This window comes from Thermobia domestica, chromosome 10 (assembly GCF_964235325.1).
Source record: "Thermobia domestica chromosome 10, izTheDome1.hap1.1, whole genome shotgun sequence".
NCBI lineage: Eukaryota > Metazoa > Arthropoda > Insecta > Zygentoma > Lepismatidae > Thermobia > Thermobia domestica.
Window position 1 is genome coordinate 209,313,855 of NC_137463.1, and position 27,161 is coordinate 209,341,015.

The window sequence follows — 27,161 nt, forward strand, 5'->3', positions numbered from 1 at the left end:
CAGAAAAACAGAAAACAAAACTGTTCTGAGGCACCAGATTCCAGTTACGGTTCGGAAGTGGATGAGTGCCAATTACGGTTCGAATCATCTTAAGACCATTTTCTCGTTCATGCCCTTGCGCGTTTGTATGCCATTTTTCGGTATTCAATTTAAATTTGAACACTCTGTACTATTGCTTCTACATAACACTTTAGCATTTTATCATAACCGAAATCAGTGTGTTTCGTCGTTATTAAAACATTGAAATTGTAAACGTGTGCAATTTGCTAAATACACTTCACATTGAGTTTTTTCCTGTTACTTAACAGTGCAGTCTTACAGTAGTGGCTTAAGTATCGGTTTCGCAAGTTGGAAATCTTGGGTTTGATTTTTGTTGAGCTAATAAAGGAAGTTTTTATCATTTGCAATATTGAAACTTCTTATGTATAATAACATTAAAAAATATTCAAGTTTCTTTGATCTTAAAGTTGAAACTACTTTCTTCACAGGAAAAATACTAACATGTCTACAAAACGTCAGCCGTATCAACCTTCTATCTGAGAACGTAACGTGTTTAGCAAACAATTGATGAATACAAAAGACTCATCCTTAGTATGAGTCAAAAATATAACTGATTAAAACCAAGCGTTATTGTTCCCTAGTGGAAGTGTTCCTAACTTTCTACTTGTTCTACTATTACTATTGCTAGAAATAATATTTTTGTTCGCCATTTCCAGTACGTTTCATATATCCGTTCAACCAAAGTTTTAAATAGAAACATTCTTTACTATATACGTATGTATATTTTGTTAAAATATCACTATAACCCATAACTAATCCAAATTCGTTTACCCAAAGAAAGGGCGTTATTATGTATCGTGATGAAGACAACAAATCCTACTTAATTTCTGTTAAGATATCAGAAGTTTCGATCTTCATATCGTCCAGGAGCTGATACTTTGTTCTCCGCTTTCTCCTTCGAGAAACTAATCCTTCCAAAGTCTCTCTTATAAGGCAATTCGTCCTTAGACAATGTCCAAACCAACTTTTCCTTTTTACTATTAACTTCAGCATCCTTCTTCATTTATTCTTCTCAGAATTTCTTTTGTGCCTTATTTTCTCTTTCCAGTTGATCTTTTCGTTCTTCTACATATCTACATCTCGAACCTTATTATAATAGATATAACTATAATTGCAGTAAAACATGTGTGAAAGTAAAGGAATGTGCGTATGACTGTGAGTATAACAGAGCCCGTTCTTTAGCCACTTTTTCCAGAGATGCCATTTACTAAATATGTCGTGATAACTGTTTGTGAATATGTACCTTTTATTTCATTGATTATGATAATTGAATTTACAATAGCAAAAGAACTCGTTTTCTGTGGGATGTGTTTTCCCTATTAATTCTCACCCCGCTCCAAACAAGCTATTTCAAAGCGGAACTGCCTGGCTTGTATATCATCCAATATTTACAACTTAACAAAAAAGTGAATTTTATTGTTCCGTTCCTCAACACAACCACCACAGACAAGTAACATCTTGATTTTTAAGGTTGCTTACTAGAATAGTTTAATAATATATATGCCCCACTTAGTTTTCTTGAGTTCTTCAATTTCCATTACCTCTCTTTAAGAAAGAGCGAGAGAAAGTTGACAATATCAACGTAAAAGACCTGAGATTTTTCTGACAGTCGTTCTTTTCGAAAAGACAGCAGCTGATAATTACTGACTGAATGTCGAATGATCAGTTTATATTCTTAACGGTTGTCTCAGATTTTTTCATTCACACGTTGCGCCACAGCAAAGATCTATTGTTTCTTAATTGTGGAAATTTCGTAATCCTTTTCATTAGCGAATTACGAAATATTTTAACAAGTCATATCGGACGATTACTTACTAAAAGCGAAAAGGATACGGAAATTTTTCATAAACTGGAAGCACAACTCTTCGTTTTACAGTAAGTGATGGATAACTGTATTCGTGGTGGTAAAGAAAATAAAGTTACCTTCATTCCAGTGAGTGAAATTTATCTAAAATATATATATATTTTTAAAAATTTGTCAGTGTTATATGATTTATTGATTATCAAATGTTTCTGCTATAGAAATGTATTTTATCAAATTTAAAATTAGTTTGATGCATAAATGTCTAATTAAATGCTCATTTGCATGTATTTCAGTCTAATTTCACACCCATCCAGGTGTCACTGATTAGTCTAGAGATTTTAAACTGAGAACTCATAAGTATTTGTTTTGGAACTAAAAGTTAAAAAATGCAATGTAAGCAATAAACATGGATTTTAATACCAAAGCATTAAATTTGCAATTTACATACGTAAAAAAAAATTACACTTTTAATCATTTCATCATATCTTCATGTTAAAAATAAATACATAAAACATCTGAGACCAAGTTTCAAGCCCTCTTTCTTCAAGTTTTACAAGTTCTTCACCTCAACACGCTCGGCTACCGTCTTCGTATATATATATACCTTTTTCTTTTAACATGAGTTTCATTCCCATTCGAGGATGAGCGGACCATGAAAAGCAATACCTTCTCTGTGACCGGAGATATTTTCAAGTTTATGGAGCGTTTAATGTGTAGAAAGGTTGCAAACTATATGATATTATGAGCTGAAGTAGGAAAACGTAAAAATGTATACGTCTAGCAACTAGTATCTATATAAAAAACGGAGGGAAAATACGTGATATGAAACCAAATAATAACATAATCGAAAAGTAAACTTACAAAAGTCTTGAAAAAGTGCAACTAATTAATTAAAACTTTTCTGTTTTCTTTCTTAATTTTATCTAAGCGAAGAAAAATCAATAATGATTAATTCCTTAATTTTCAATTTATTTTAAATGACGATTTCTGTGTAGCATGTGCAGGCGTTTGTAAACAGAAATACACTACTGATGTGAAACACAGGTGCTGTATTATAATTAATTGCATTTCAAGTAGTCATATATAATGCTATTCTGAAATATTCCATAAAAAATTAGATAGTTCAGAGGACCGTAATAATTACAATGCACTATGGTATAAAACCACAGTTTGATTATGACTAATATGAATATGGAAGCTGCCTACTTTCTAAAGCTATCAATAATTGCTTCCAATTAGGCTTTGTACAATTAAAATATAGCAATCATCTGTTGGAAAACTATAAAATCTAAAAACTATTGTCTACAACTTTTCAATTTATCCAATGATTAAATTTGTATAATTATCTTGGATATAACTTCTCCCGTATTGTTATTTCGTAAACAGGAAATCATTTAAAACTGTAGCTGCGTAATTGTGATATTTAACGGAACTTTAAGATAAGATTGCCAGAAACAAACGTGTAGATGTCTCTGAAGTAGATATGAGAATCTTAAAACGTCTTTTGGCTTGATTTTTAATTCTTTTAAGTGCACATATATAAACGTTTAATAATCTATACTTTTCAAAAGTTTATTAGGAAGCTACTTTAAACTTTCCATACAATCCTGAGTACTGAAATACGTTACTTTCGGACAAAAATAGAGACTTTGCACCAAAAAAAAAAAAAAAAAAAAAAAAAAAAAAAAAAAAAAAAAAAAAGGTGGTGGTGTATATTTTTCAACTTAGCGAAGAAAGGAACACTGTAGTTCTCTTCCCCTCCCTCATAATGAAATTACGAAACTGATAAAATAATGCTAATCAGCAACAAATGTTTTCATTATTTCATGATAACTAGACATATTTAAAAATAGCCAATAATCATCGATAAAAAAAACTTAATTTTGTTTCTCATCTTATTCTCTGTAGTGGCATATCAGCTAAAATAAGCAACCAAAATATTCAATTTGTTGTAAGAATAGAAAAAAGCAGCAACAACGCAAGTTTGTTCGCTCAAAAATAACTTTTTATGGAACTGCTTATTCCACAAACTAGCTTAAAGAATGATTGAACTGGGGCAAGTTATTTCTTGATGTTGAATTGCAAGATTTTTCCTGACGATCTTCACTACGTTTCTCACCATTTTATCTTTTTTTTTACTTTTGAGCGACGACACGAGAGATGATGATATAGTTATGATGAAAAACAATCGAATTTGAGTTTTCAACGGATTTACACTTTCATGCCTCCTACACACCGAGAAAGTGATTTTTCAATGTCCATTAGTCGCGATGTATTTACACTAGCCTACAGGCCATACTTTTCAGCATATCCGCACCTAATTTTAAACTTAAGGTTTTATAAGCTACCCCAGGGTTGGAATTTTCTTCCTACTCTCAAAAATAAGTGTATTTACTAACGGGTAAAATTTTTAAAAAATTGATATTTTCTGGTAAACGAGTCTAACGATTTTGTTTATATTTTATATATCAATATTTCATTAACAGTCCCATACTATGATATAAATCATTTTTCTGGTTAAAATCCAGAAAGGGTAGCTTATCTTTGGGAAGTGAGTTCCTTTCGGACGATTTTCTCGAAGATGACTCAGGTGATTTTGTTTATATTTCATTATCAACCTGAAAGACATGGTTCGATTTTCGGCGGGAACTCATATAGTTCGGATTCCACGTTAATCACGTCCACGTCTCATATAACCTCGCTGCTGAATGGGACGCTAAACTCAAAATCAACTGAACTCATTAATAACCTAACAATATCCCATAAATCATTTGTTCTAGAATTATCAATGAGAGGTAGTTTACTTTACGGAGTGTGTTTTCTTCGGACTAAGTTTTCCGAAAACCTTACAATTAGTTTCCTATTTCACAAATACAGGTTTCGTGCGAGCGGTCCCAGGTTCGATTCCTGGTAGAGGCACTCGGTTGAAAAAGTGTCAAAAGCTTTAGGCAAGCCTCTTGAATGAGGTTTTCCTCATTCACACCAGCCAAATGTCGGGGTGGTACCTAACTTAGGTCCCAGGCCGCTTCCTTCCTTCCCTTTCTCCGGATAGTGTGCTTGCCGACATACATTCCTCATACATGACGGGCTAAATGGCGATAGGTGCTGAAAGCCCAGAAATCTAAATCCTAAACAAATACTTGTTTCAGTAATAACTACAGTATAACATAACATACTTAAAGAAATTGGAGCGAGAATGTTTGGTGCGCTGGCCTGTACCTTTTATTTTTGTAAGTAACTCGATAACAGTAAACATGAAAAGGGTTGGAAGTAGGCCAATTAATACTTGCTAAATGGCCTATAACAAAAGACAAATTATACCATTTTGTAAATTCCATTGAAATAACTTTCGAAAATTTTCGATATTCTTTATTGTCTCTAAATTACTTACTAAAATTCTAAAACTAACGGGAAGCATAGTGTAGAACTTTCATATTATGGTTAAACAAATAATAATAATAATAAAAATAGATATACAAAATCAAACTGTAAAATGTTGAGTATAAAATCAAACTTATTTTGTTTCCTATACTATCACTGTTTATAACAATTATGCAAATATGAATTAAACTATTTTCTTTGTTTTATTTTGCAGTCGACGAGTCCTGACCCACCTCTCCTTTGCGTGTCCGTCAGCTGAAGGAGTGAAGCGAGAGGTTCGCAGGGTGGCAGGAAGGTACATCGATCGTTTGGAGCTGCAGGGTGGTTCAAAATAAGTGTTACATGCTTTGGTACAACGCTTCAAGCTATTCACTTAAGCCCACGCAGAAGATCGGTGCGCTGTGCTCAGTTAACATTGTATGACGCAAGTTAACTGGCCTAGCAATCGTGTGACACCCGTGATGTTTTGTGTACTCTCAAGATGTACATATATTTATAGGGAAAAAATAAATCATTGTTTCCTCACTAGCCTGTTTTTTAATATTTCCTCTATGTAGGTTGGATCACATGATGAACTGTAGTTCTAAATCGTCATAATTTCGGTGTTGACAAGAAATCATACCAACAATATTTTACTAATTTTGTTCTCATATAATTGCCTAAGTTTAAATTTAGTATAAAGATCAATTCGGTTGTATATAGTAGAATGAATCAAATCTATCAAAGCAGTAAATACACACGGTATCAGCTGTCAGGTAAGTCACTCGAAAAGAAATGCATTTGAAATGAATTATTTAGCAACTACGAAACTCCGAAATGGTCACAAGTTGTATCATAACATTACGTAAAGTTATCCATATAAAGTTTTCAAAATATCCTCCATTATTTTCAGTGCACATATTACATTTTCTAAACACAGAACATATTACTCATACATAATAATTTATGGAATTCAGAAATAGTACGCTCTCTTAAATGCTCTTGAACCGTATATTCTTTCATTTAAACATTCGTCACTATCCATTTCAACAGATCGGCTTGCCATAAAGCCAATTTTGAATTAGCTTGAAACTTAACTAAATTAGTGGAAATAAGACATGAAAAGCAACTTAACAACCCTTTTTTCTTTTATGCATAAAAATTGCTTGCTGAGATAGAGATACAGGATTTGGAAAACTTTGCACAAATAGCTCAAAAACATCTTGGTAATTGTGGTCATACAACCGCCACTTTTTAAGTACGAACACACGTTCTTCCTTTGACAATTTTATATTCATTGTAAAGTTATTTAGTTACAAATGTAACAAAGTTTAAATCCTTTGTATGATCACTTTTTACAACATATTCACGAACCACATCATAACAGTTTACATCAATCAGCTATTGCTATCTAGTCAACTGAGAACTGAATAGTTGCGTCAAGTAAATGACCCACACTGCATATTAATATAGTTTTGCCACTTTATCACTGCTCTCACAAGTTAACATATATTTAGTTCTTTAGTCCTTTAGTTTTTCTTTATTCTGTTTTAAATATTGCATATCCAAAGGTAGTATGAACAGTACACATACATGGTAAGTTCATGAAATACTTTCTTCATACATTATACATCTACGAGGTCTATTTTATCTTTTCACGAAAATTACTTTTATCTGAAGGTCGGAAGCCATATTCTCCTTCAAAGTAGTGTCTTGAGACTTCACAATTTTTCTCAGCGATTTCATTCACGGAATTATTTCTGGAACATATCTTTGGAAATGAAGTACAGCAAAGGCATCGCGTTCTCCAGGTCTACGTGTGATTCAAATCGAGTTCCTTTCAGCATCATTTGCACTTTGCGAAACAGTAAAAAATTCGAAGCCGTCAGGAGAGTAGAAACCATAATAATAATAATAATAATAATAAACCAAAGAAATATTATGTTTGGCCGAGAGATCCTCACTCAAATCAAAGAATGAGCGGGTAGTGTCGAAAGCAGTTGCCAAATTTTTGCTGCCCACACGTTCGGTCATTTGCGCATTAGAGCATCACGTTGGTGATGAAGGAATTCGGAGGAGCACTAAAAGTTTTGGCCTTGTGGTGCGTAGCCATAGTACATACCCCACGCTATCACAGAAAACCAGTTTACCACCCTATAATTTAAATGATGCCCCACAACATAAAGCCATTTGAACATTAAGACTTGATTTGACTTGAGGAGGGCGTGGTGGCTCAGTGGTAGAGCGTTCACCTCTGGTGCTTGGGGTCCCGGGTTCGATCCCAGTCCCCGCCAAGTGAACTTTGTGGTGGACAAACACCGTGCTCGTGGGTTTTCTCGGGGTTCTCCCGTTTCCTCCCACTTTCTTCATTCCACCATTTCACTCATCTCTCATAATCACCGTCTCCTTTAGCCTAACCGGCATAACCGTGGGATGTAAAACTTAAAGATTTCATTTCATTTTTGATTTGACTTGAGTACCATCAAACGCTGTACATTTCAACGCAATACGGCTGCTGAATGTTATTTTATTCATTTATTTTTACTAGGCTATCAGTTACAGACGTTCTCTGAGCGCGCAAGCATCTTCTGTCCTTTATTTGTTTCAAATAACAGTTATCGGATGCTTTTATTTACAAGTAGTATTGTGTCACTGTTACGAATGTATGTGGCATCATTTTCTTTTAGTTTAATGTCCCATGGTTATGCCCTTTAGGGTAAAGAAGACATCACCGTTAGGAGAATGCATACAACAGACTACTTAGAGCATTTTTTTTTAAATACATGTACGAAGATAAATAAGAAACAATCTATTCCAGCAAAATAAAAATTGAGGCGGTCTATGTAAAAACGGGCACAAAGTTTATGTGCCCTTTTAACGGAGATTTCATATTCTTATTCGCCTGTGTCTAAAGGTTTAGCGGTGCCAATTTCATGTCAATACCTCAAAAAGTTAGGCTGGTAAACCTGTTTGAAGTCGACGATGTCATATGCTTGTTGATTCCACAGATGTTCAAAACAGAAGTTGTCTGATCACTAATGTTACTCTTTGGTTTGGTAACTTGACCCGGTCAGAAGGCATAGTTTCTTCCAGTGCGACCGACAATGGTTTGATCAGAAAGAAAATTTTACAAAAGGAGGTGATTGGTAATTCAAAGCCTTATCTAACGGCAAGGGTGTTGTGAAGGGAAATCCCATCACCTTTTGAAGTTATGAACGCAGACCTTTTATATGACTGGGATCCTTTTCTGAACAGTTTCTTTAAAAATAAAATAAAACTGTCTCAAAAATGAAGGTTTCATTTACTTTACTGAAATATGTTATAATCGAATTCATTACACTGTGGACTGGAGATTCAGATTCAATGGTTGGAATCAGAAGATTGGAGATTTTCACAAGGTAAGAACTACAAGGTATCCTTACCCCAAAATGAATCAATTAGAAGTCAATGATGTTAAAAGTTTGTATGTTTTTTTACGGTATGACAATATTGTCTTTATCAAACATGTGATTTCACAATCTCCATAAGTTTGTTTCAGTACATTTTAAGAAATAAAGATAGTTTCTGAAACTTTAACAGGGGTTTCAACTATCCGTTCTGTACTACGAAAATGTTTTGCGTAAAAAGAGCACATAAACGTACTGCATATTTGCATGTATTACTCATTAATATCCAACTGCAATACAGTGTCATAGGGAAATTACGTCTTGCAAAGGATGTATCTTCTATGCAGTTTGTTGCCAACTCAGTAACTGTTATTTTATTGACAGCATACAGTATTACCACTTTCTTTTTGCGTTTACTCGAAACAGTTTTTTCCTCTGTCCTTTTTACGTGGATCGCCTCAATTGCTAATGGTAATGAACGACATACATTTTAGCGCTATAAAAAAATCGCTTTTCCCGATTCACTCGAAAACTACGCAAAATAATTTCACCCTTAAGAATCTAATTTTGTTCACTTCGATGTTATCTGCAGATTCATATATGTTTCGTCTTTGAGCCACATTACAGTTAAACAAAAATTAAATTTAAGAGTTAATCATAACTTTTGGCTATATCTTATTAACTGTCAGCCTTGCTAGAGGCATAGTAAAAATTTTGATGAAGAGTATACTTCACCTTAATAGATGGCGTGGTTATCGTACAGCATCATTTTTATATTTATAAAAAAAGAACTCGTTTTTCTCGAAAACTACGCATGAGGATTTACCCATTTAGTTCAGCTCACTAAGATCTATCTCATCTTTGGACATTTTCTTTACATCAAATGCGAATAATATTTGTAGAATTTAAATGAGGTTTATGCCACTCAAAACAAACTCTCAAAGACATTATCTTAGTCTGTATTGAAATATCAATGACATCTACAAAATGGATAAAATATTTACATGCTTTTAATAGGTTTGTGAGAAAATTCACATGTAGACAGACACATCAATACACTGAATTTCTTTTGTACATAACTTTATACAATTTCATAAAAAGACAACTTGTATATAATGCCCGCTACACTGCAGTTCCTCGTTCCAAGTTCTGCTTGATCTCTGTTGTGTACTGGCCATAGAATCTCTCCAACTTCTTGTTAAACTTCATGTTACGCTCATTGATGTAATCTATGTCCGCATCATCGTTGTGCATTCTACGTCGACTGTACTTCTCTCGCTTCGCTATCCTGGAAGAGAAAGAAATAGAAGTGTTATATTTAGATTCTGCAACAAGATCTTACGGTACACTCCGTACTAAACAAATAAGCTTCTTTGTGGTTTGCTTCAAATACGATATAAATTTTGCTTCACTATCTCATTTGTATTTTTACATTGATTTCTTTTAAATGTGTTTTGATACTCAATGTATGTATGTCTTTCACCCAGGCATGCGTGATATGGAGTGGTCATGCGTGATATTAGTAATGCGCGAAAGTTGAAAAATTTAATTTTTAAAACAGGTATTGCAACGCAAAATGAAAACCACGATTTCTACTCTTTCATGCAAACAGGGGCCTTTTCTCTGCATACCTCCTTTATTGGAAGCAAAGGCGAAGGATAAAAATAAAGGAAATTATGAAACGTTCATATAATTGAACACGGGGTGTTATGTTAACTTTGAGTCGCACTCGCAAAATTCTGAACAAGTATATTGCGAGTTGGCCATTCCTGGACAAATGTATTATGACGAAATGGACGATTTTTAAAATTGTAATATTTCCGCGCAGAAATTATATCAAATAATAATTTTCAACTCCTATTACATCTTTCATTCAAAAGCAAATAAACACCGATGACGCAGCGCCAAATATTAAAAAAAAAAAAAAAAAATCTCTTGTCCTACTTTCTTTCCTCGGAAGCCATCACAGCAGATGAATGTATGAGGTTTTCTTTTTCTTTCTTCAACACAAGATTTATGTTTAATCTATTTATTTTACGTACGTGACGTGGGCTACAATGTGCTTGAATTCACATATACTAGTGTTTACTTACATTTACGTGTTTTTATAGAAAAGTGTTATACAAGGTGGCCCAAAAGTAGGTATACACCCCTGTATTGATGAAGTACAACATTCTACTTTATGGCTTTATTTGATTCTGCTGTTCCGAGCTTAAGGTATAAGTTAAAAGGCTTTAAGAACAAATAATAAAGAAACTAAGTCTACCTGATGGATAACAATAAGAAATGATATGAACTACAGTGAGCTGATCAGTACGTAACTGTATACCTACTTCTGGGACAACCTGTAGCTTTGGCAAATAGCAAAGTTAACAATGTTACAGATTTCATTTTTACGCAACTTTTATATATCATGAAACAAAACAAAAAAAAAAAAAAAAAAAAAAAAAAAAAACCTTTCTTGTTGCGTGGGTTATTTTATCAAGATAACCCAGGGACAATTATAAGATTGTATTGTTAGTACGTTCGTTACTTTACACGATAACTCTTGAACGAAAGATATCTTAATTTTTATGTTTCTTGCAATAAAGCGCTAAAGCGGTTACCTCGGAACATTCCCTAGCTTCTGTGCAACATGCACAGTAGCAAAGCAATGTTAGTTGCCTATAATAAGAGAATATGGAACCACACGACTCTTTTTATTGTCTTTAGAAGTGTTTATTACCTTATATTTTACCTACCTTTCCTGCTATGGACTTCATCAGAGGGCCGATATTTCTTATGATAAAACTTAAGTTCCTCCTGCGTGCATGTTTTACATTTTAGTATTCTAATTGTTTTCAGTGTTTTCACAATTTTATGTCCAATAAAGATCAGACGTTTATCTGTATGGAATTTAAAATAGTAGCACACGAGAAGAAAAACTAAAGTATTATCCCCAAAATTTTTACCCCTTTGATGAAGTCTACAGCAAGAAAGGTAGGCGAAATATAAGGAAACGAACTAAGTCCATGCAATAAAGTGGGGATTTTTTCTTTTCTTTCTCCAAAGTTAGCAATGATTTAATCTTTACATATGACGATTGTTGAGTTACAGGATTAGCGTGGAGACAATGTGGATTATATATAAGGGTGGGCCTAAAAAAAATCGATCGTTCATGATGGGTAATGCAGAAAAGGTGCAATTGGTGGCACTAAGTTTACACAAACAATTTGAGATTTTTTGGAAAACTTTAGGAAAAATGGTCTTTTGCACTAGCCATTCGTAAAATCGTCTTATAACAACGTATAGAACAAAGTAATGTATGTTTATTGTTTAACAATACACAAAAGCACTGTATCACACGAGAAAAAGTTTTCGCGTGCATATTGAGCAAATGTTCCAATCTAACTGAGTGAAGCGAAAGAGAAATAAAAACCGTCTGACAGGTTTTATCCAGAAACACCGCTCCGCCTCGTTTCATACTCTCCTCCACTTCCGGACTTGTAATCAAGGCGTGCTGCGCAACGTTAACCATAAATAAGATCCATCTACGCTTCGAATGGAAAAACTGAAGTAAGTTGCAAGAAAGATAAATACAAAAGAAAGAAACCGGCGGGAGATCGAAACAAAATATATATTTTTTGTCTATTTATACGCAGAGAGGAGATTTAAGGAAAAAAAAATCAGATAATTTAGAAGGCACACAGCACCTAAATAATACTTGATCAGAGCTCATTAAGGCATTTTGAACGCTAAACATGAATATATCCGTATTAAATTAAAATGATACAGTGTCAAAAGATTTCAACAATCAGCGTTTCAACGAAACTTTAATAGATTTTCGGCAATTCATTCAAGTTCTCAAAAATGTCAATTTTTTGGTGTAAACTTAATCTCATCAATTACACCTTTTCCGCACTACCCACCACCAACAAACGGGAAAAAAATAAAACAGCCCGCCCTATCTATCTATCTATCTATCTATCTATCTATCTATCTATCTATATATATATATATATATATATATATATATATATATATATATATGATCAAAATAATGGAGATTCTCACTGCACTGCACACGTAACCTTTGCGAGTTACTAACACTGAAGATTCGTGCACTGCGACTATCCTACGTTAGTGCTTTATAGGTGTGCACCCACAGGGGTTGACAGGGTCCGAACCCCCTCCACCCCAAGAATAAAATCTAACTCCTTTTAAATAATGTATGTACCAGAAGCTCCTTCACGGAGGGCCACTCGGTCCAGACCCTCTCCAATTTTTCAACTGGACCCTCCCAACGAAAATTTCTGGGCGTGCACCTGGTACTGTGTTGCGTGATAGTGTTAGGTTGTTCCTTTTTCCTTACGACTAAAACAGGGTAGTTCGGAATTCACTTTAGGTCCTGTCTTTACAGCCTAGTTATTGATGATTAAATAAACAGAAGTTTCGAAATGAAAACAGATGGTTAAAAATATATACATATACTTACTGCTTCTCAAGATCTTCAACCATCCTGTCAATACCTTCTTTTGTATCTTCGTGTAGACCATGAAGTATTGTATTATTGGTTGAATAAAATGCATCACCCAATTTATCTTTTTCTTTTTCGTACAGGTGCATGTCAGGTTTGATGTTTTTAACAAGCCTGTTATACTGCCTGCAAAAGATTAGTATGATTTAAAAAATTAGCTGAAACGATTAAATTCGCTCTGAAAGAAGCATTACAACTATATCTTATATACACAAGGTGGTATCAAAAAGTTTCGAGACTAGTTGTGTTTACAACAAAGTACTTTATTTATCTATGTTTATACACTATAACCTTCAAAATAATCACCTTATACAGCAATTCAGAGCTCCCAATATTTCTGCCACTGCTGGAATATGTCCTAAAAGTTTTCTTTTCGAAGCATGTCAAGCACCTTCTGCGATTCGAGCTGGATCTCCGCAATGGTGTCAAAACGGCGACTTTGAGCTGAATCTTCAGCTTCGGGAAGATGGTGAAGTCCACAGGAGCCAAATCTAGCGAGCAGGATGGGTGTGGAAGTGTGATCATCTTGTTTCTAGTGAGAATCTCACATGTGGGGAGAGTACGGTGACGGGATGCATTGTCATCATGGAGCAGTCAGTCTTTCGCGCGTCACAGATCCGGTTGCTTTTGCCGAATGTCCTTCCTCAGACGCCTTAAAATCTGGCAGTAGAACTTGATATTGACGGACTGGTCCCTAGGGACGAATTCGTGATGAAAATGCCGCGAATGTCGAAAAAGACGATGAGCATGGACTTGATCGAGCTGCGGACCTGCCTCCGCTTTTTCGGTCGTGAAGATGATATCGCTCTTTCACTGTAAAGACGGTTGCTTTGTCTCAGAGTCGTATCCGTACACTGAAGTTTCGTCACCGGTAATGATCCTCGACATAAAGCACAAGCCATCCACGGCACGCTGACAGACTTCTTGGCAGACTTCGGCGCAGTGTTCCTTCTTCTCCTGAGTCAGCGGCCTGCGAATGAATTTGACAACACGGAGCATGTTCAAATCACACATGAGGATTGCCTGCACTGTTCTATATGTCACACCATAATGAGAGCAATGTTGTGGATTGTCTCGTGACGTTACTCATGCATAAGTTGCCGAATGATTTCCACATTTTTGGATGTTGTGCTCGTTGAAGTTTGTCCTGATCTCTCATCGTCTTCCAGTGATGTTCTTCCGCTCTTGAAGCGCACGTGCCACTCAAAACACCTCGAACGAATCATTGCAGCATCGCTGTATACTTGCCGAATCACGTCAAGCGTCTCTGTGGTGGGATTGCCTAGTTTCACACAATTTCACGTTCGTTCGTTGTTCTAACTTGCTGTCATGAAAAAAAAAAAAAAAAAAATTGCAGACTTGGTAATCCACATTGTCAGAATAGCACCGGCTGCATAGCTCTCGATGTACACAGGACGATGTCTCTTGGCACACTAACTTATGAAGATCGGTGCTTCCTGTGCCTTTCCGTACACCTTGCGCTGCCATCTGTTGGAGTGTTTCAGAACGTCTCGAAACTTTTTTGATACCACGTCGTATACATAGTATAGCTGTAGATACAGCACATCGGACATTTCACAAAAACACGAAATAACAGCAATAGGCAAAATAAATAAATAAATAAATAAATAAATAAAAACATATTAACAATATTTACAAGTTCATCTTGCACAATGAGGATCGAGAAATTCTTTCAGAAGTAAAGATATCTAGGCTTTCTTAATAACATTTAACTTTACCTAGGTATGAACGTTTGAAACTGTTCGCATTTCAGGGAAAAAATAGTAAATGAAACACACATACAGTAAAGGAAGGAAAACTACTACGACTCTGTTATGACACAAATTACATACAAACAATAAAAACATATAAAACCTCACATCATCTATTTCCCACCAAGTTTAAATAAAGACAACACGAAAAGTACAATACTGCATGCTAATCCCTTTTGTTTGAAAGATTAAAAAAAAAAAAAAAAAAAAAAAAAAGTGTTACGTAAATTCTGATTTGCATTACTATTCACACAGAAAAAACTAAAACGAAATCAGCCTTCGTTTTCCTCCCTGGAGAACTTTAATTTCTCAGGTATGTATAACTGGAGATCCTACTATATCTTTCCTTACTTATTTCATTTGTAGATAAGAGAATTGACAAACGTTTATGAAGTGACTAACGATATGTCCATATTGACACAGTAAGAGTGATTGCTGTGCTAACTAGAATAACAATATTAAAAGGTTATGTGCGCACGTATACAGCAAACTGATATTCATAAAATTTTCTTTCCTGGAAATTCACCCTTAAAGTGCACGAATTAGTTTTGCTGTGTTACCCGACCAAAAATATGTGCTATGAATATATAACAAGACTTTAGACTTTATAATGAATAAAGTAAAATAAAACATTCGGCAAACTGACGCAATTTGATAATCTATCAAGCGAATCTACAAGTTACCTTCAATTATCGACTCACGGAAGATTATCGAATATCGAAACATGAAGTTTAATACGGAGCCATCTGTTAGAAGATTGGAAACTATTTTATAAAATTTCGAAATCTTTCCAAATAAAGACTCAGCTATGGGCTTTAAGAACACGTAAAAGTTATGTACGAGCCAAAAAGGAACGCTATTATGTTAAATTTAAAAAGGAGGGGGGATTTTGCGTCCCGTTTGCATTTTGCTCGGACATCGGACGACTTTCAGAAAAAGGGACAATCCCGTTAAAAACAGAGCGTCTGGTCACCTTACTTTATACGCAACTAGCGCCAATTATCCGCTTCGCTGGATTAAAATAAGAAAAATCAGTAATATGTTACGTTAGTCAGTCAATTTTTACTATTACTCTGATAGACGATGCTTTTTTTAAAATAAATAACTAAATAAATAAATATTACTTTTGTTGGATATTTGGATTTAAGTGCCATTGAAAGTGCCACTGTACATTTCAGCGGCCCTGATAACTATGGATTCGGCACTAATATCAGTTATTTTCTATCATTTTTATATATCTCCGCCCTCCCCTAAGTTGCACTGTCAAAGTGAAATGATAAAAACCACGCCAAGCCCGAACTCATCTATGTTGAAAATTTGATCGAGGTCGGTCGGGTGGTTCAAGAGTTATTAAGTCACAAACATAGTCACAGTCATATTTATCTAGAAGATTCGAAGTCAGACAATTATGCTTAAAATTCACAAAACAGAACAGAAATACGTTGGTTTTATCAAATGATCAAACAGAAAAGCTCTTGTTAACTAAATACATTGTAGAGTTAAATACCTATGCAGGAAAACTTCCGATTATGATATTAGGGAATAGTTTCTATTGTTTCATTTCCTTTCACCCCAACGTTTTGTGCAAAAACAGTCCTCCGCAAGTATGCAATCACCTTTGTTGAGAAACAAGGAATAAATAAGAAAAAAAATCTCACATTATTAGTGGAAGAGGATAAATCAGGTTATTCCTTAATTTCAAATTCCTTTTATCATTAATTAGAGAAATATTCTTGTAGGTCTGATTTTCCACGAGATTTATACACACATTGATATTAAATAATAATAATAATAATACTGTTTCAGAGTCACTTAGGAGCGTAAACCATATATCACAAAACCGATCATCTTGTACCAAAATTCAAAGAGATAATATGAATAAAGTCGAAATTAGAAAAGAAAAAAATGTAAATCATAGAGGTACTACCACGAGCAGCAGCAAACGGTACTCATGTGGCCCGGAATGATTTTTTCTTGAAATGCAGCAGACGATTATTTACAAATATTTTTCCTCAGGGACACTGGAGGCGAATGTCAAATATTTAATTCATTTTTATCTATCATCTTCAGTTTATGGGGCATAACCGCAACTTATTAAATAATCGATGTCCTTATGTTATGATTTTTTCAGAGTTTTACATTTTCTTTCTTCCTTTTAGTTGTGCTTTGCTTTCAATCAAATCAAGGCTCCTTTAAATACAAGAAAACGTGTTTTTTTAAAAGTTCCGCATTGACCCGAAAATAGTACAATCTCTTCAATATAGAAACAGGTTTATAAATAAATAAATAATAAAACGAATCCTCGTATTATATTTGCAGCTCACCCTTTATACTTGAAAAAAGTATTTCACACCACGCAGGTCTGTATCCATCTCCCACGACCGCAACCGTGCTACTGCTTGACTTATCGAGATCACATGTATATGAGAAATAGAAATGAAACGAAATCTTTGAGTTTTACGTCCTACTGTTATGCTGGCTAGACTAAAGGAGACGGTGATGATAAGAAATAAATGAAATGAAGAAAGTGGGAGGAAACGGGAAAACCTCGAGAAAACCCACGCACGCGGTGTTTGTCCACCACAAAGTTCACTTGGTGCGATCTGGGATCGAACCAGGGACCCCATGCACCAGAGGTGAACGCTCTACCAATAAGCCACCGCAGCTCTTTATATGGAAAACAGGTAATGGTGATGTGTCATGTTCGATTTGATCTAACACCTAAAAATTTGCTATGAATGTCTTTCCACTACGCACCCACGGAGTACTCAATTGATCTAAGTATACACCACAGTACTAAATACAGACTGATAACCACCGGAAGAAGACGATACAATGAAACAGGGATTTAAATCTTAAAAAGAGCTTTAAATTGATTTGTTTTTCATTATATAATATTTTCAGTAAGTGTGTATTATTTTATAGTGGACATTTTTATTTTTTCATTAGACTCATCTCCAAAATAGTTCTATTGGTGTCTAGTGTATTCGGGCCAATATCATATAATGTGAAAATTTTGAAGTAAACGGAAATAATGGAAAACAAAAAAAGATGGATACAATATAGGTATACTTCTGTGATAGAAGGTTATTCTCAGCTACATGATTTAAAATATAACGTAAGAAAAACGCAGATAAATAAAAAAAATGGATTTTATCCTTTGAGATCAAATATGTTGCTCATTCTGTTGTTTAAGTATAGTACCGATATAAATGTTAAAAGCGACAAAAGGACCCAGCAATAAGAAAGAAAATAGATTTCGACACGCAAACTTTTACCATGAGAGGAAAAAAAAAAAAACAACGATATCTGATTAAAATGAAGACAGGCGTTTCTATTAACGTCCATACGGCATATGAAAAAGTTTTCTCTTTACCTTATGGTTGCTTGTTCATAATCTGCAAATCCGGTATCAGGGTTCTTCTTCTTTTTCTTCCTCTCCCATCTTTCTGCTTCATCGGCTCCTACTTCTAGAAGTTTTACCCGATCATAGTCTTCACCCTATAAGTGCAAAATATTACAAATAAATGTCAAAACAAAAGACAGCTATTCAAACAGAAAACTTGTCTAGTAAACTTTCCAGCTGTTAGGTAAAGAAAGCAATATGGTTATTTCGAAAACTACCAAGAATTAAAAAACGAAAAATAAACTATACGGATAAGAACTAACTATTACAAGAAGCCATCAACGAACTATTCATATTGCATATTCATATTATTATTTTTTCTATTTCCCTTACTATATCACATTTTTCCTATTCCAAATAACCTTTCTTCTTAGAATTCGTGGGAATGAAACAAAAAATAGAAATTAGTGACATAAAAAATGAATACTAAACAGTTAAAATTGACAACTTCTGATAACAGCTACTTCTTTCGCATGTATTTTATTGTTCCCCTTTTAATCTTACTAGCTCAGAAGTACGACACTCAAAAAATTCACGAACCAATTAATAAATGAAAATTGAAATCTCTCATTTCTGCAAAGCTTCAAATTTCAATTACCCATGGATAGTATCTTTATCTATAAGGGAAGAATTACATGATGGCGGTATCATCATAGATACATATTATAAAAGGCATTCTATACAGTCGCAGGGAAATTGTACAAATGAGTTACTACGTATAAAGATGAACTTTTCCCAATGCTACATCTCAACTCAGATTTTTATATGGAAGTCGCTAGACACGTTGTGCCTTTAGCAAATCTTAGATAGCCTATAATATAGACTATTTACATTTTCCAAAACATGCACGGATTGTAAATGTTTTAAACAAACTGAGTGTCTTTCCGCGTTTTCATAATTAAATTGTTCTTATTTGCTTCTATAGAATAAGAAAAAATATAACAGTTGTTTTTACTACCTGGCGTTTTTATTCATAATTTCCTTACAGAGATAGAAAACATTTAAAAAGACCATTTTAAAGGGCTCAAACAGGCCTATAACAGGCGCACAACCAGAGGGGGGTTAGGGGGGCCTGACCCCCTAAACTTTTCGTGGCCCCTCCAAACCTCAATACAAAGGGATACAAAAAACACAATTTAGATATGTGTAAGAGAATTCTTAATGACCTGGCTCCCCCTGACATATTCATGGCCCCTACAAACCTCTGTGGCTCGTTTCGGGACTGGTTGTTCAAAAGTCAGGGCAACGTTAAATACAATATAAGGTATGAGACTTCGTTATAATGCCCCCAGCGCCGGAGGAATTCTGGTAGTTGGGACTTCAAAAAACAAATCTCAAATTTTTCTTATAGGGGTTGACATTATTTTTCTTAATTAGTGTAAATGATATAGAAGTAACATACAATTACTATAGTATTTGTGAAAATTAAAACAAAAGATATAACTTCCGTATATAAGCAGCTAAAAAGTTAAGGTTTGTGTTTACCTGCCATAATTGTTACACATCACCCAATTGTTTGGCACCGATAATGTTAAGTTTTGAAACCTTGCACTTTGGTTGAGAGCGAAAGTGCCGAAATCACTACATTTCATCCATACCATTGCGTATGGAGCAATATTGGAAAACACACTGGGGCGCAAAATCGAACCCCGGTCTTCTAGTTGCCGAACAAATACTATTACCATTTCAACTACTAGTCAATAACTGTAAATTTTGTAACGTTCTCAAAAGGATACATTATAATTACTAAGATTAATTGCTTCGTTTTCTTGTATCCCTTGAGTGAATCAAATTTTGTGCATTTTTTACTGTGCTATCTTCTACGCACCACACCCCACGCACCACAGGTAATCGCTCTATCACTGAACAACCGTGCCCCCTCAATTTTAACCGTAAAACCACTGACTTAATATATTATATGGTTTCACGATTAAAATATTAAATCAATAGTTCTATGATTAAAGTTCTTTGATATGAAGAGATTAAATATAAATAAGAAGACTGTAACTTAAAGTATTACCCTCTTCGTACTACAACAAATTTAAAACTCGCCAACTCCTTTCCTTGCTACATGGTCAAAAGTAGGTGACAAATCTCTGAGATGTTTGGCGGGGGGAGAGGGACACGATCTCCTCAAAATTTCGTTATTAGAGGAAATGGGTGAAGGCTGAAAATACTTGTACGGAGGAAGTAAAGAAATAGGAGGAACATATTAATGTTATATTTGTTGTTAAGTAGTAGTATTACGTTGATATATAGTTATATGAAACTTTGTCTAGTACCGTGCTATTATTGAAGTAAATACAGGAGAGACAGACTACAATTCTACAAAAAATGGAGGTAGTATTATACATATAACTGCTATGACAAGACAAAGATGTTGAACGCCAATGATAAGAAAAAAACTTACTACTACCTCATAATAAAAGTTGTCATAATCACAATCTTGTGCTGACTGAAGTGGAATCCTATTAAAAATATATTTAGGAAGAAGAGTAAGAGTTAACAAGTTAGATACTGAAAAGTTTAAAGAAGGAGAAATGAAAACAGATTTGTTGGAAATTTCGAATAGAAGTACATAAACAGGATAAAGTAGACACAGGAACTACCAAGTTGTGGGAGAGTTTTGAACTTTGAGAGTAAAAAAGTGTGTTATTATGAAGGTAGCACAGGTAAGAAGCATGGGTTATACAAGAAAGTTGGAAAATTAGAGAAAGAAAAGTACAGACACAAAGTTGCATTGATTAATATAAAATGTGTAGAAAGTTGAATGCGAATTAACGAAGAAAATCGACAAAGAAGGGGAAATATACAATGGACGTATAGGTGACAAGAAGAATAGATATATATGTCAATAATTTGTATGGAGATAAATTCAATGGAAATAGAAAGGTAGCATGAAAAATCTACAACAACAACATAGGAACTAAGGATAGAAATGAATTTTTACGAGCGAATGCAGCTTGAGATGATGGATAGGATATATTGATGATTGGCTGAAATGAGGATCAGCGTCTCTTTCAGTAGCAAGGCGAGTTTAGACGTAGGCCTGCAGTTTAAAATCCAAATGGTGCAGTTTTAATGTGGGATCCAAACTACATTAGCTCCCGCAGGGAATCGAACCGGGCATCCCACTTCGGGTGCACGTACGCTAAACATATAGCCACAAGGAAGCTCGAAGAATATATTGTATGACAAAAAGATAAACTGTGTATCTTGGCCATTCAAAAAGAAAATGAGTAAATGAGAATTGCAAAGAATATGCGATACTAAGGGATACGGATTTAGCTCAAAGTGGTATACAAGAAGGTAATGGAAGGTGGTACTGTTCTCAACATGACTCCCATGCCACATCCTGAACATGTTACAGTACCTGTCTCAATAAAACATGTAACCATCCCAAGTGATTACACAACTATTCGGATATGTAGCCGTCAGCTACTGTATACTATGTCTGTCTTGAGAACCGGCGTTTTCAGAGCCGGCTCTAATTAAAGGGACGGTCGCCGTCGTGTCAGTTGGGCAGTGCGAATGATCCTTCCAGGAGCACTTCGGTACGTCACGAGGACACTGAAAAGCACACAACAGCTACGGGAATTCTCTGCTTCTCATCGTATACATCACCAATAACCGCTAACACGACATGATACGCAAATGGCAATTCAACGGAATGGAACGATTATCCGACCTCTCGCTGCCTCAGAATATGGCTATGCTCGAGGACACTTAGTTGTACAATATACGTTCCTGTCGTTGGCCTCAGAATGATCCACACCTACGCTGTCCGACAACCTTCATTTAGTACCAGGAGGATGCCCTCTACAAACACTATGATCAGCCTGTTGTTTATGGTGGTCGATGTGCTAGGACCTTCAAACTTAAGATCAACATGTGCCCTACAAGCACCATACAGCTCCCTCGTCTATAACCGATTATCGTACGCGCCTTTGGCGTAGAACACCCGAGTTCTGTTCATAGCGGGAGCTCATGTAACTTGGATCCCACATTAACCTCTATGTCCACCTATTTATTATTAATGATGTAATTCCTACATTTAGACGAAATTCCTTAAGGATCATAGTATATAGAAAATTATATATATGTACAGTGACCTATCAGTGATGGATTAATTGTACTGATAGAGGTAAAAAAAAAAAAAAAAAAAAAAAAAAAAAAAAAAAAAAAAAAACGGATCCCGCTAGCTCACGTAAACTCCTATTTACCTCACGATTTTGACATAAGTTTAGTTGGGGTCTACAATCTTTTTTTGTTCTAGTCATTCCCATCAATTTTTATATGCCAGTGACGCCCATGATGCCAATAAAAAGTATCGAACCAAATTTGACTCACACACAGAACATTGGAAATTAAGGCAATTAACTTTTTCACCAGTAATTGTATTTGTTCTTATTCCTTAACCTCAACTACCAGAAATCCCAACTGTACTTTTCACAAATAAAACAAAAATACTTCAATACACAACTGACTATCGTTGCAGTATCTTTCTTATGATTCTTACCTTTAATTCTGCTTCTTTCCTCCGTTTTTCATCCTCTAGAATCCACTCTGCACGGCGCTTACGGGCTTCCCAATTCGACGGAAGTTTATTTCGCTTATCTTCCTCTACCACCTCCTGGTGATTTAACTGACGGGCCTCGTTCTAAAACATAAATGAAATGAAAAATGACTTCATTTTTTTTTTCTAACATGGTGAGAAGAAAATCCAAAATTTATATCTGTTAACAGAATAGTGACACTGAAGGGCCTGGTGGAATAATGGAGAGAGAGAGAAAATTCCACATTTACAACTTTGTGGGAAAAAAGCAGTTTAAGTTTTCAAGAACGATAACAATCCTTGCAAACCTTAGATAGCAAATCTGGCATAACTCAGCAGAGGTTTAAACCTATGATAATGAATAGCACCAGCTTCTATAAAATGCATGAGAAATAATTTCTATGGAGAAGTGGGATAGGCTCGTTTCTCACTAGGCCTTTCAGTTGTATGAAGAACAGTGAATTTCATACTATTAAATCTTCTAATTTCCTGAGGGTTTTACAAGTATTACAAAATCCATGTCACTGTTTTAACTTTTTAAAATCTATCACTTAGTTGGTCTTGTGTTTCTCTTTTCGACCCAGCAACCACCTGTTTCATCTAGCCTTCTTATTTTGCCCTTTGGCCTTTATTCTTCGGTATAATTTTCTTTCTCATCAGTTTTTCATATTATTGGATAATTTTAAAAATGCATTAGCCTTAAACACGAATATAATCACGCTATCGCATTTTTGGATTAATTAAACATGACTGACATCACGTATGTACGACAGAAAATTTAAACTCTTCTGAATCAAGACCAGAGGAGAAATGTAATTGCACCTCGTACAGAACACTATGTCGGTTCTGTATGGCGAATGCACACATATGCTGGTCTTCGCCACCAGAAAAATAAATAAATAAATAAATAAATAAAAGCTTATACCACTGCTGGAAAAGTTATGCTAATCGTGTTCTGGAATCGACAAGTATGGTCTATGTTCAAGGCAAGGATAAATTGTGACCGCTGCATCGTACTGTGTGTACTTTTGGGGGTAAATTCGGATTACCATTTGCCGGAAACATTTGACATTGGTGAATCGAGGAGTATTGTTCCATTATGAGAATCTTGTGTGGCCCCAGTAACCCACGAGCGTCTTCGGGACTTTTGGTAGTAACTTCAACAGTGTTTGCCCCAAGTGATCTTCATCTGTTTGGTTCCTGAAATCCTACCTTACCGACGATCATTTCGTGGATGAGGTGATGCTAAATGGGAATTTTGCAAGTGGTTGCGACAATCCACGGACTTCTACACAACAGATATTGGGATGCTCATACACCAGTGGAGGTTATGTGGAAAAATGAAATTAGTTGCCATGTTAGTACTTTTTTTTTTAAATGTACCCGTTAAAACTTAGTTAATGACTCTTCCTCGTATATTGCGAAGCGAGCATGGGTATATTTCCAAAAATAAAGATATAACACAGCGTTTCTAACTTTTTTTTCAGCTGAGAACCACTTTTAAAAGTCAGAATGCTCTACGAGCAACTCTATTCTTGTTCTCTTCGAAACAAATGTTCTTTATGCTTACAAAATATTGATATAGTGTTAAATTAGTATTAAAATTTCGTTATTTTATATTGGTACGAGATATGTTCATTTTATTACAACAATTGCAATCATTATTTTTTCTTCCCTTCTAAGAAAAACATCAGAAAACGCTGAAACACTCCTTTAATTAACATGTGTCTACTCTTAAAGGATTTCGAGATATGGTTATGTTATTTTAACAATTACAACCAAGCAATTTTTCTTCCCTTCTACGGGGAACATCTAAAAATATGTCTAAAAATCATCGGTGAAAATATGTCTAATTATTTTAAATGAAAAATCTAAATACCAAATTTCATGTTTCTAACCTTAACGAATTTCGAGATATGACAATCCAATTATAACAACTGTAACCCCCATCCTTCTTCTTCCCACCTTGTTTTTCCCTTCTAGTGCATATATATATATATATATATATATATATATATATATATATATATATATATAACAGTGAAGCACGTGTCTAATTATTTTAAACGAGAAATCTAAATACCAAATTGTATGTCTCTAACTTTCAGAGATTCCGAGATATGGACAGCTTATTACAATAATTTTAATTTCCATCCCTTTTCCATTTCCACCCTTTTCTTTCCTTCCAGGTCAAATGAAATGAATGAAAAAAAAAAAAAAAAAAACCCGAAATATGTGTCTAATTATTTTAAATGGAAAGTTCATGTATCAAATTTAATGTCTGTAACATTCAAAAATTCCAAGATATAGACATTTTAAGATAATACAGTGAAACCTCCCGTAACGGACACCTCTCAATAACGGACACCTCTCTAATACGGACAGATTTTTTTTTGTCCCGGCAAAAATATACGTTCTTTTACTGAACAAAACCCTCTCTTACGGACACTCTCTGATACGGACACGGACAATCCTTTGTTCCCCCAAACGTTTCAATAACCTCTTCATAACGGACAGGAATTATTCCCGGTTTTGGGATATATTACAGTAGACAGAAAAGTCTTTTCCCCACAAGTGTATCTATCATGAGTCTAGACCTAGTGAACCATCAAATAGAACAGTTTCAAGCTGAACTTGAAATTCTTGTTTTTCTCTGCCCGCACTAAACTGCTTTCTGGGAGGAAGAAGCATGCCTTTTTCGCTTGAGTTTAGCCGGTTAGTTGGTTCCTAACGAATCTTTTGAGAAGCTTCTGAGAATTTGAAATAAATGAAAAACGCTTTCCCTCCCATCTATCTCGCATATCCAAACACCTTTGGCATATTATTCTTCATCAGTTGATAGATGGTGTGTAAGTTCTTGGATTTTTTACAGGGTGATGAAGTATACTTAAGAAAATTACCATACACGCATTATCTTTTGCAGTATGCAAATATATTAACACATCCCCCAGCAATAATATTATTTAACAAAAATAAAATTCTCCCCCATCCCTCCCAGTAATTCAAATAAGTACTAAATAAAGTATTTTCATATTAAATTTTACGTATTTACGCTCATACATAATGCATTTACTGCATACAATCACCGTTTTGAGAAATTAAATTTCTGCAACCTCTGTAACGGACACCTTTCAGTAACGGACAAAAATTAATTTCCCAATGGTGTCCGTTATTCAGAGGTTTCACTGTAGTCCCCCTTTCCCACCTGTTTCCTCGTCAAATTTCCAAAAATCCTTTTTAATGGGACCTTACATCACAAATCCTATACCCTGTCCAAATTTCAAGTTTCTAGCTTAAGTGGTTTGGCCTGGGCGTTCATCAATCAGTCATATGTAAAGACTACTAGAAAAAGATAAATATTAGTTTAAAAAAATAAAAATAACTGAAGATTATTAAGAAAATTCATACTAATTCCCTATTAGAATTTGTATAATCTATACTTCTTTCAGATTCCCAACTAACCTGTGTGAAATGTAATTTACCTTAATATTTTTTTATTCTTTTCTGGACTAATGTTCCATCTATGGCGACCACAACGCAATCCGCAAGGATCACTTGTAGTCCGTAGATCTAAGTTTGAGAAATACTATTGCGATTTTCAATCATTAAGAATACAACGAAACAAATTTCCCGACCGTACGTAGGTTAATAGCTAGCGTTCTTGCATTGCAATCGTAAAACTGGAGTTCATAGCTTTTTCTTCAGTACAACCGCCCGAATGCCAGAACGGCATCTTTACATATAGTCCCTGACCGAGTTCCTTTCATTTTCTTTCCTAACATTATTATTGTTATTGTTGACGCCAGTATAAACTGGCTTCACAAATTATATTTGGAAGAGCAAATGCAATAAAATTAAAAACGTGTAAAATAAATAACACAGGAGAATGAACAATACTTACCCTCTTAATATGCAAGTCGCGTAATCTTTTCATTCTTTCTGCTTGTCTTTCTTGGAAGCTAAGCTTTGATGAATCACAAGAGGCACCAGACGAACTGGATGCAGACGGAACGTCCAACCTTGCTGCTGAACTCATTGTGTACCTGGAAAATGAGAAGAAAAACTAATAAAAATACAGAAAATTGAGTTTGCCATCTCCAAAATCTTTCCCTCGGTTGCTTATCTGTTTTGCGAACATTCTTAATATTTTTAATAGAATGCAATGCAAGATTTGAGCTTCAACGTCGTATCTGTATCGTTAACATGGTGATCCTACCCTGGATACAAAGGTTTCGATGAAGAGAAACAAACGTGCACAACAGATGGGAGTGAAGATATAAAGATTGATTCATTTATATTCAG

The 27,161-nt window shown here is 34.8% G+C and overlaps 2 protein-coding genes across 6 annotated transcripts in view; one reads left to right on the top strand and one right to left on the bottom strand.

Moving 5' to 3' along the window:
* Positions 1 to 5,767, top strand: part of Tab2 (TAK1-associated binding protein 2) — a 264,341-nt gene extending 258,574 nt beyond the window's left edge. For both annotated transcript variants that reach the window (XM_081729034.1, XM_081729033.1), the window contains one exon: positions 5,460 to 5,767. In XM_081729034.1, coding sequence (XP_081585160.1) covers positions 5,460 to 5,473 — 14 coding nt within the window. In that variant the 3' untranslated portion in view covers positions 5,474 to 5,767. The remainder of the gene's footprint in view (positions 1 to 5,459) is intronic.
* A 3,786-nt stretch (positions 5,768 to 9,553) lies between these two features.
* LOC145662965 (pre-mRNA-splicing factor SYF2) overlaps positions 9,554 to 27,161 on the bottom strand; it is a 32,629-nt gene continuing 15,021 nt past the window's right edge. For all 4 annotated transcript variants that reach the window (XM_081729040.1, XM_081729042.1, XM_081729039.1 and 1 more), the window contains exons 2-6: positions 26,761 to 26,902; positions 22,824 to 22,964; positions 18,275 to 18,399; positions 13,085 to 13,252; positions 9,554 to 9,898 (exon numbers count right to left, since the gene is read on the bottom strand). In XM_081729040.1, the coding sequence (XP_081585166.1) occupies positions 9,733 to 9,898; positions 13,085 to 13,252; positions 18,275 to 18,399; positions 22,824 to 22,964; positions 26,761 to 26,902 (742 nt within the window). In that variant the 3' untranslated portion in view covers positions 9,554 to 9,732. The remainder of the gene's footprint in view (positions 9,899 to 13,084; positions 13,253 to 18,274; positions 18,400 to 22,823; positions 22,965 to 26,760; positions 26,903 to 27,161) is intronic.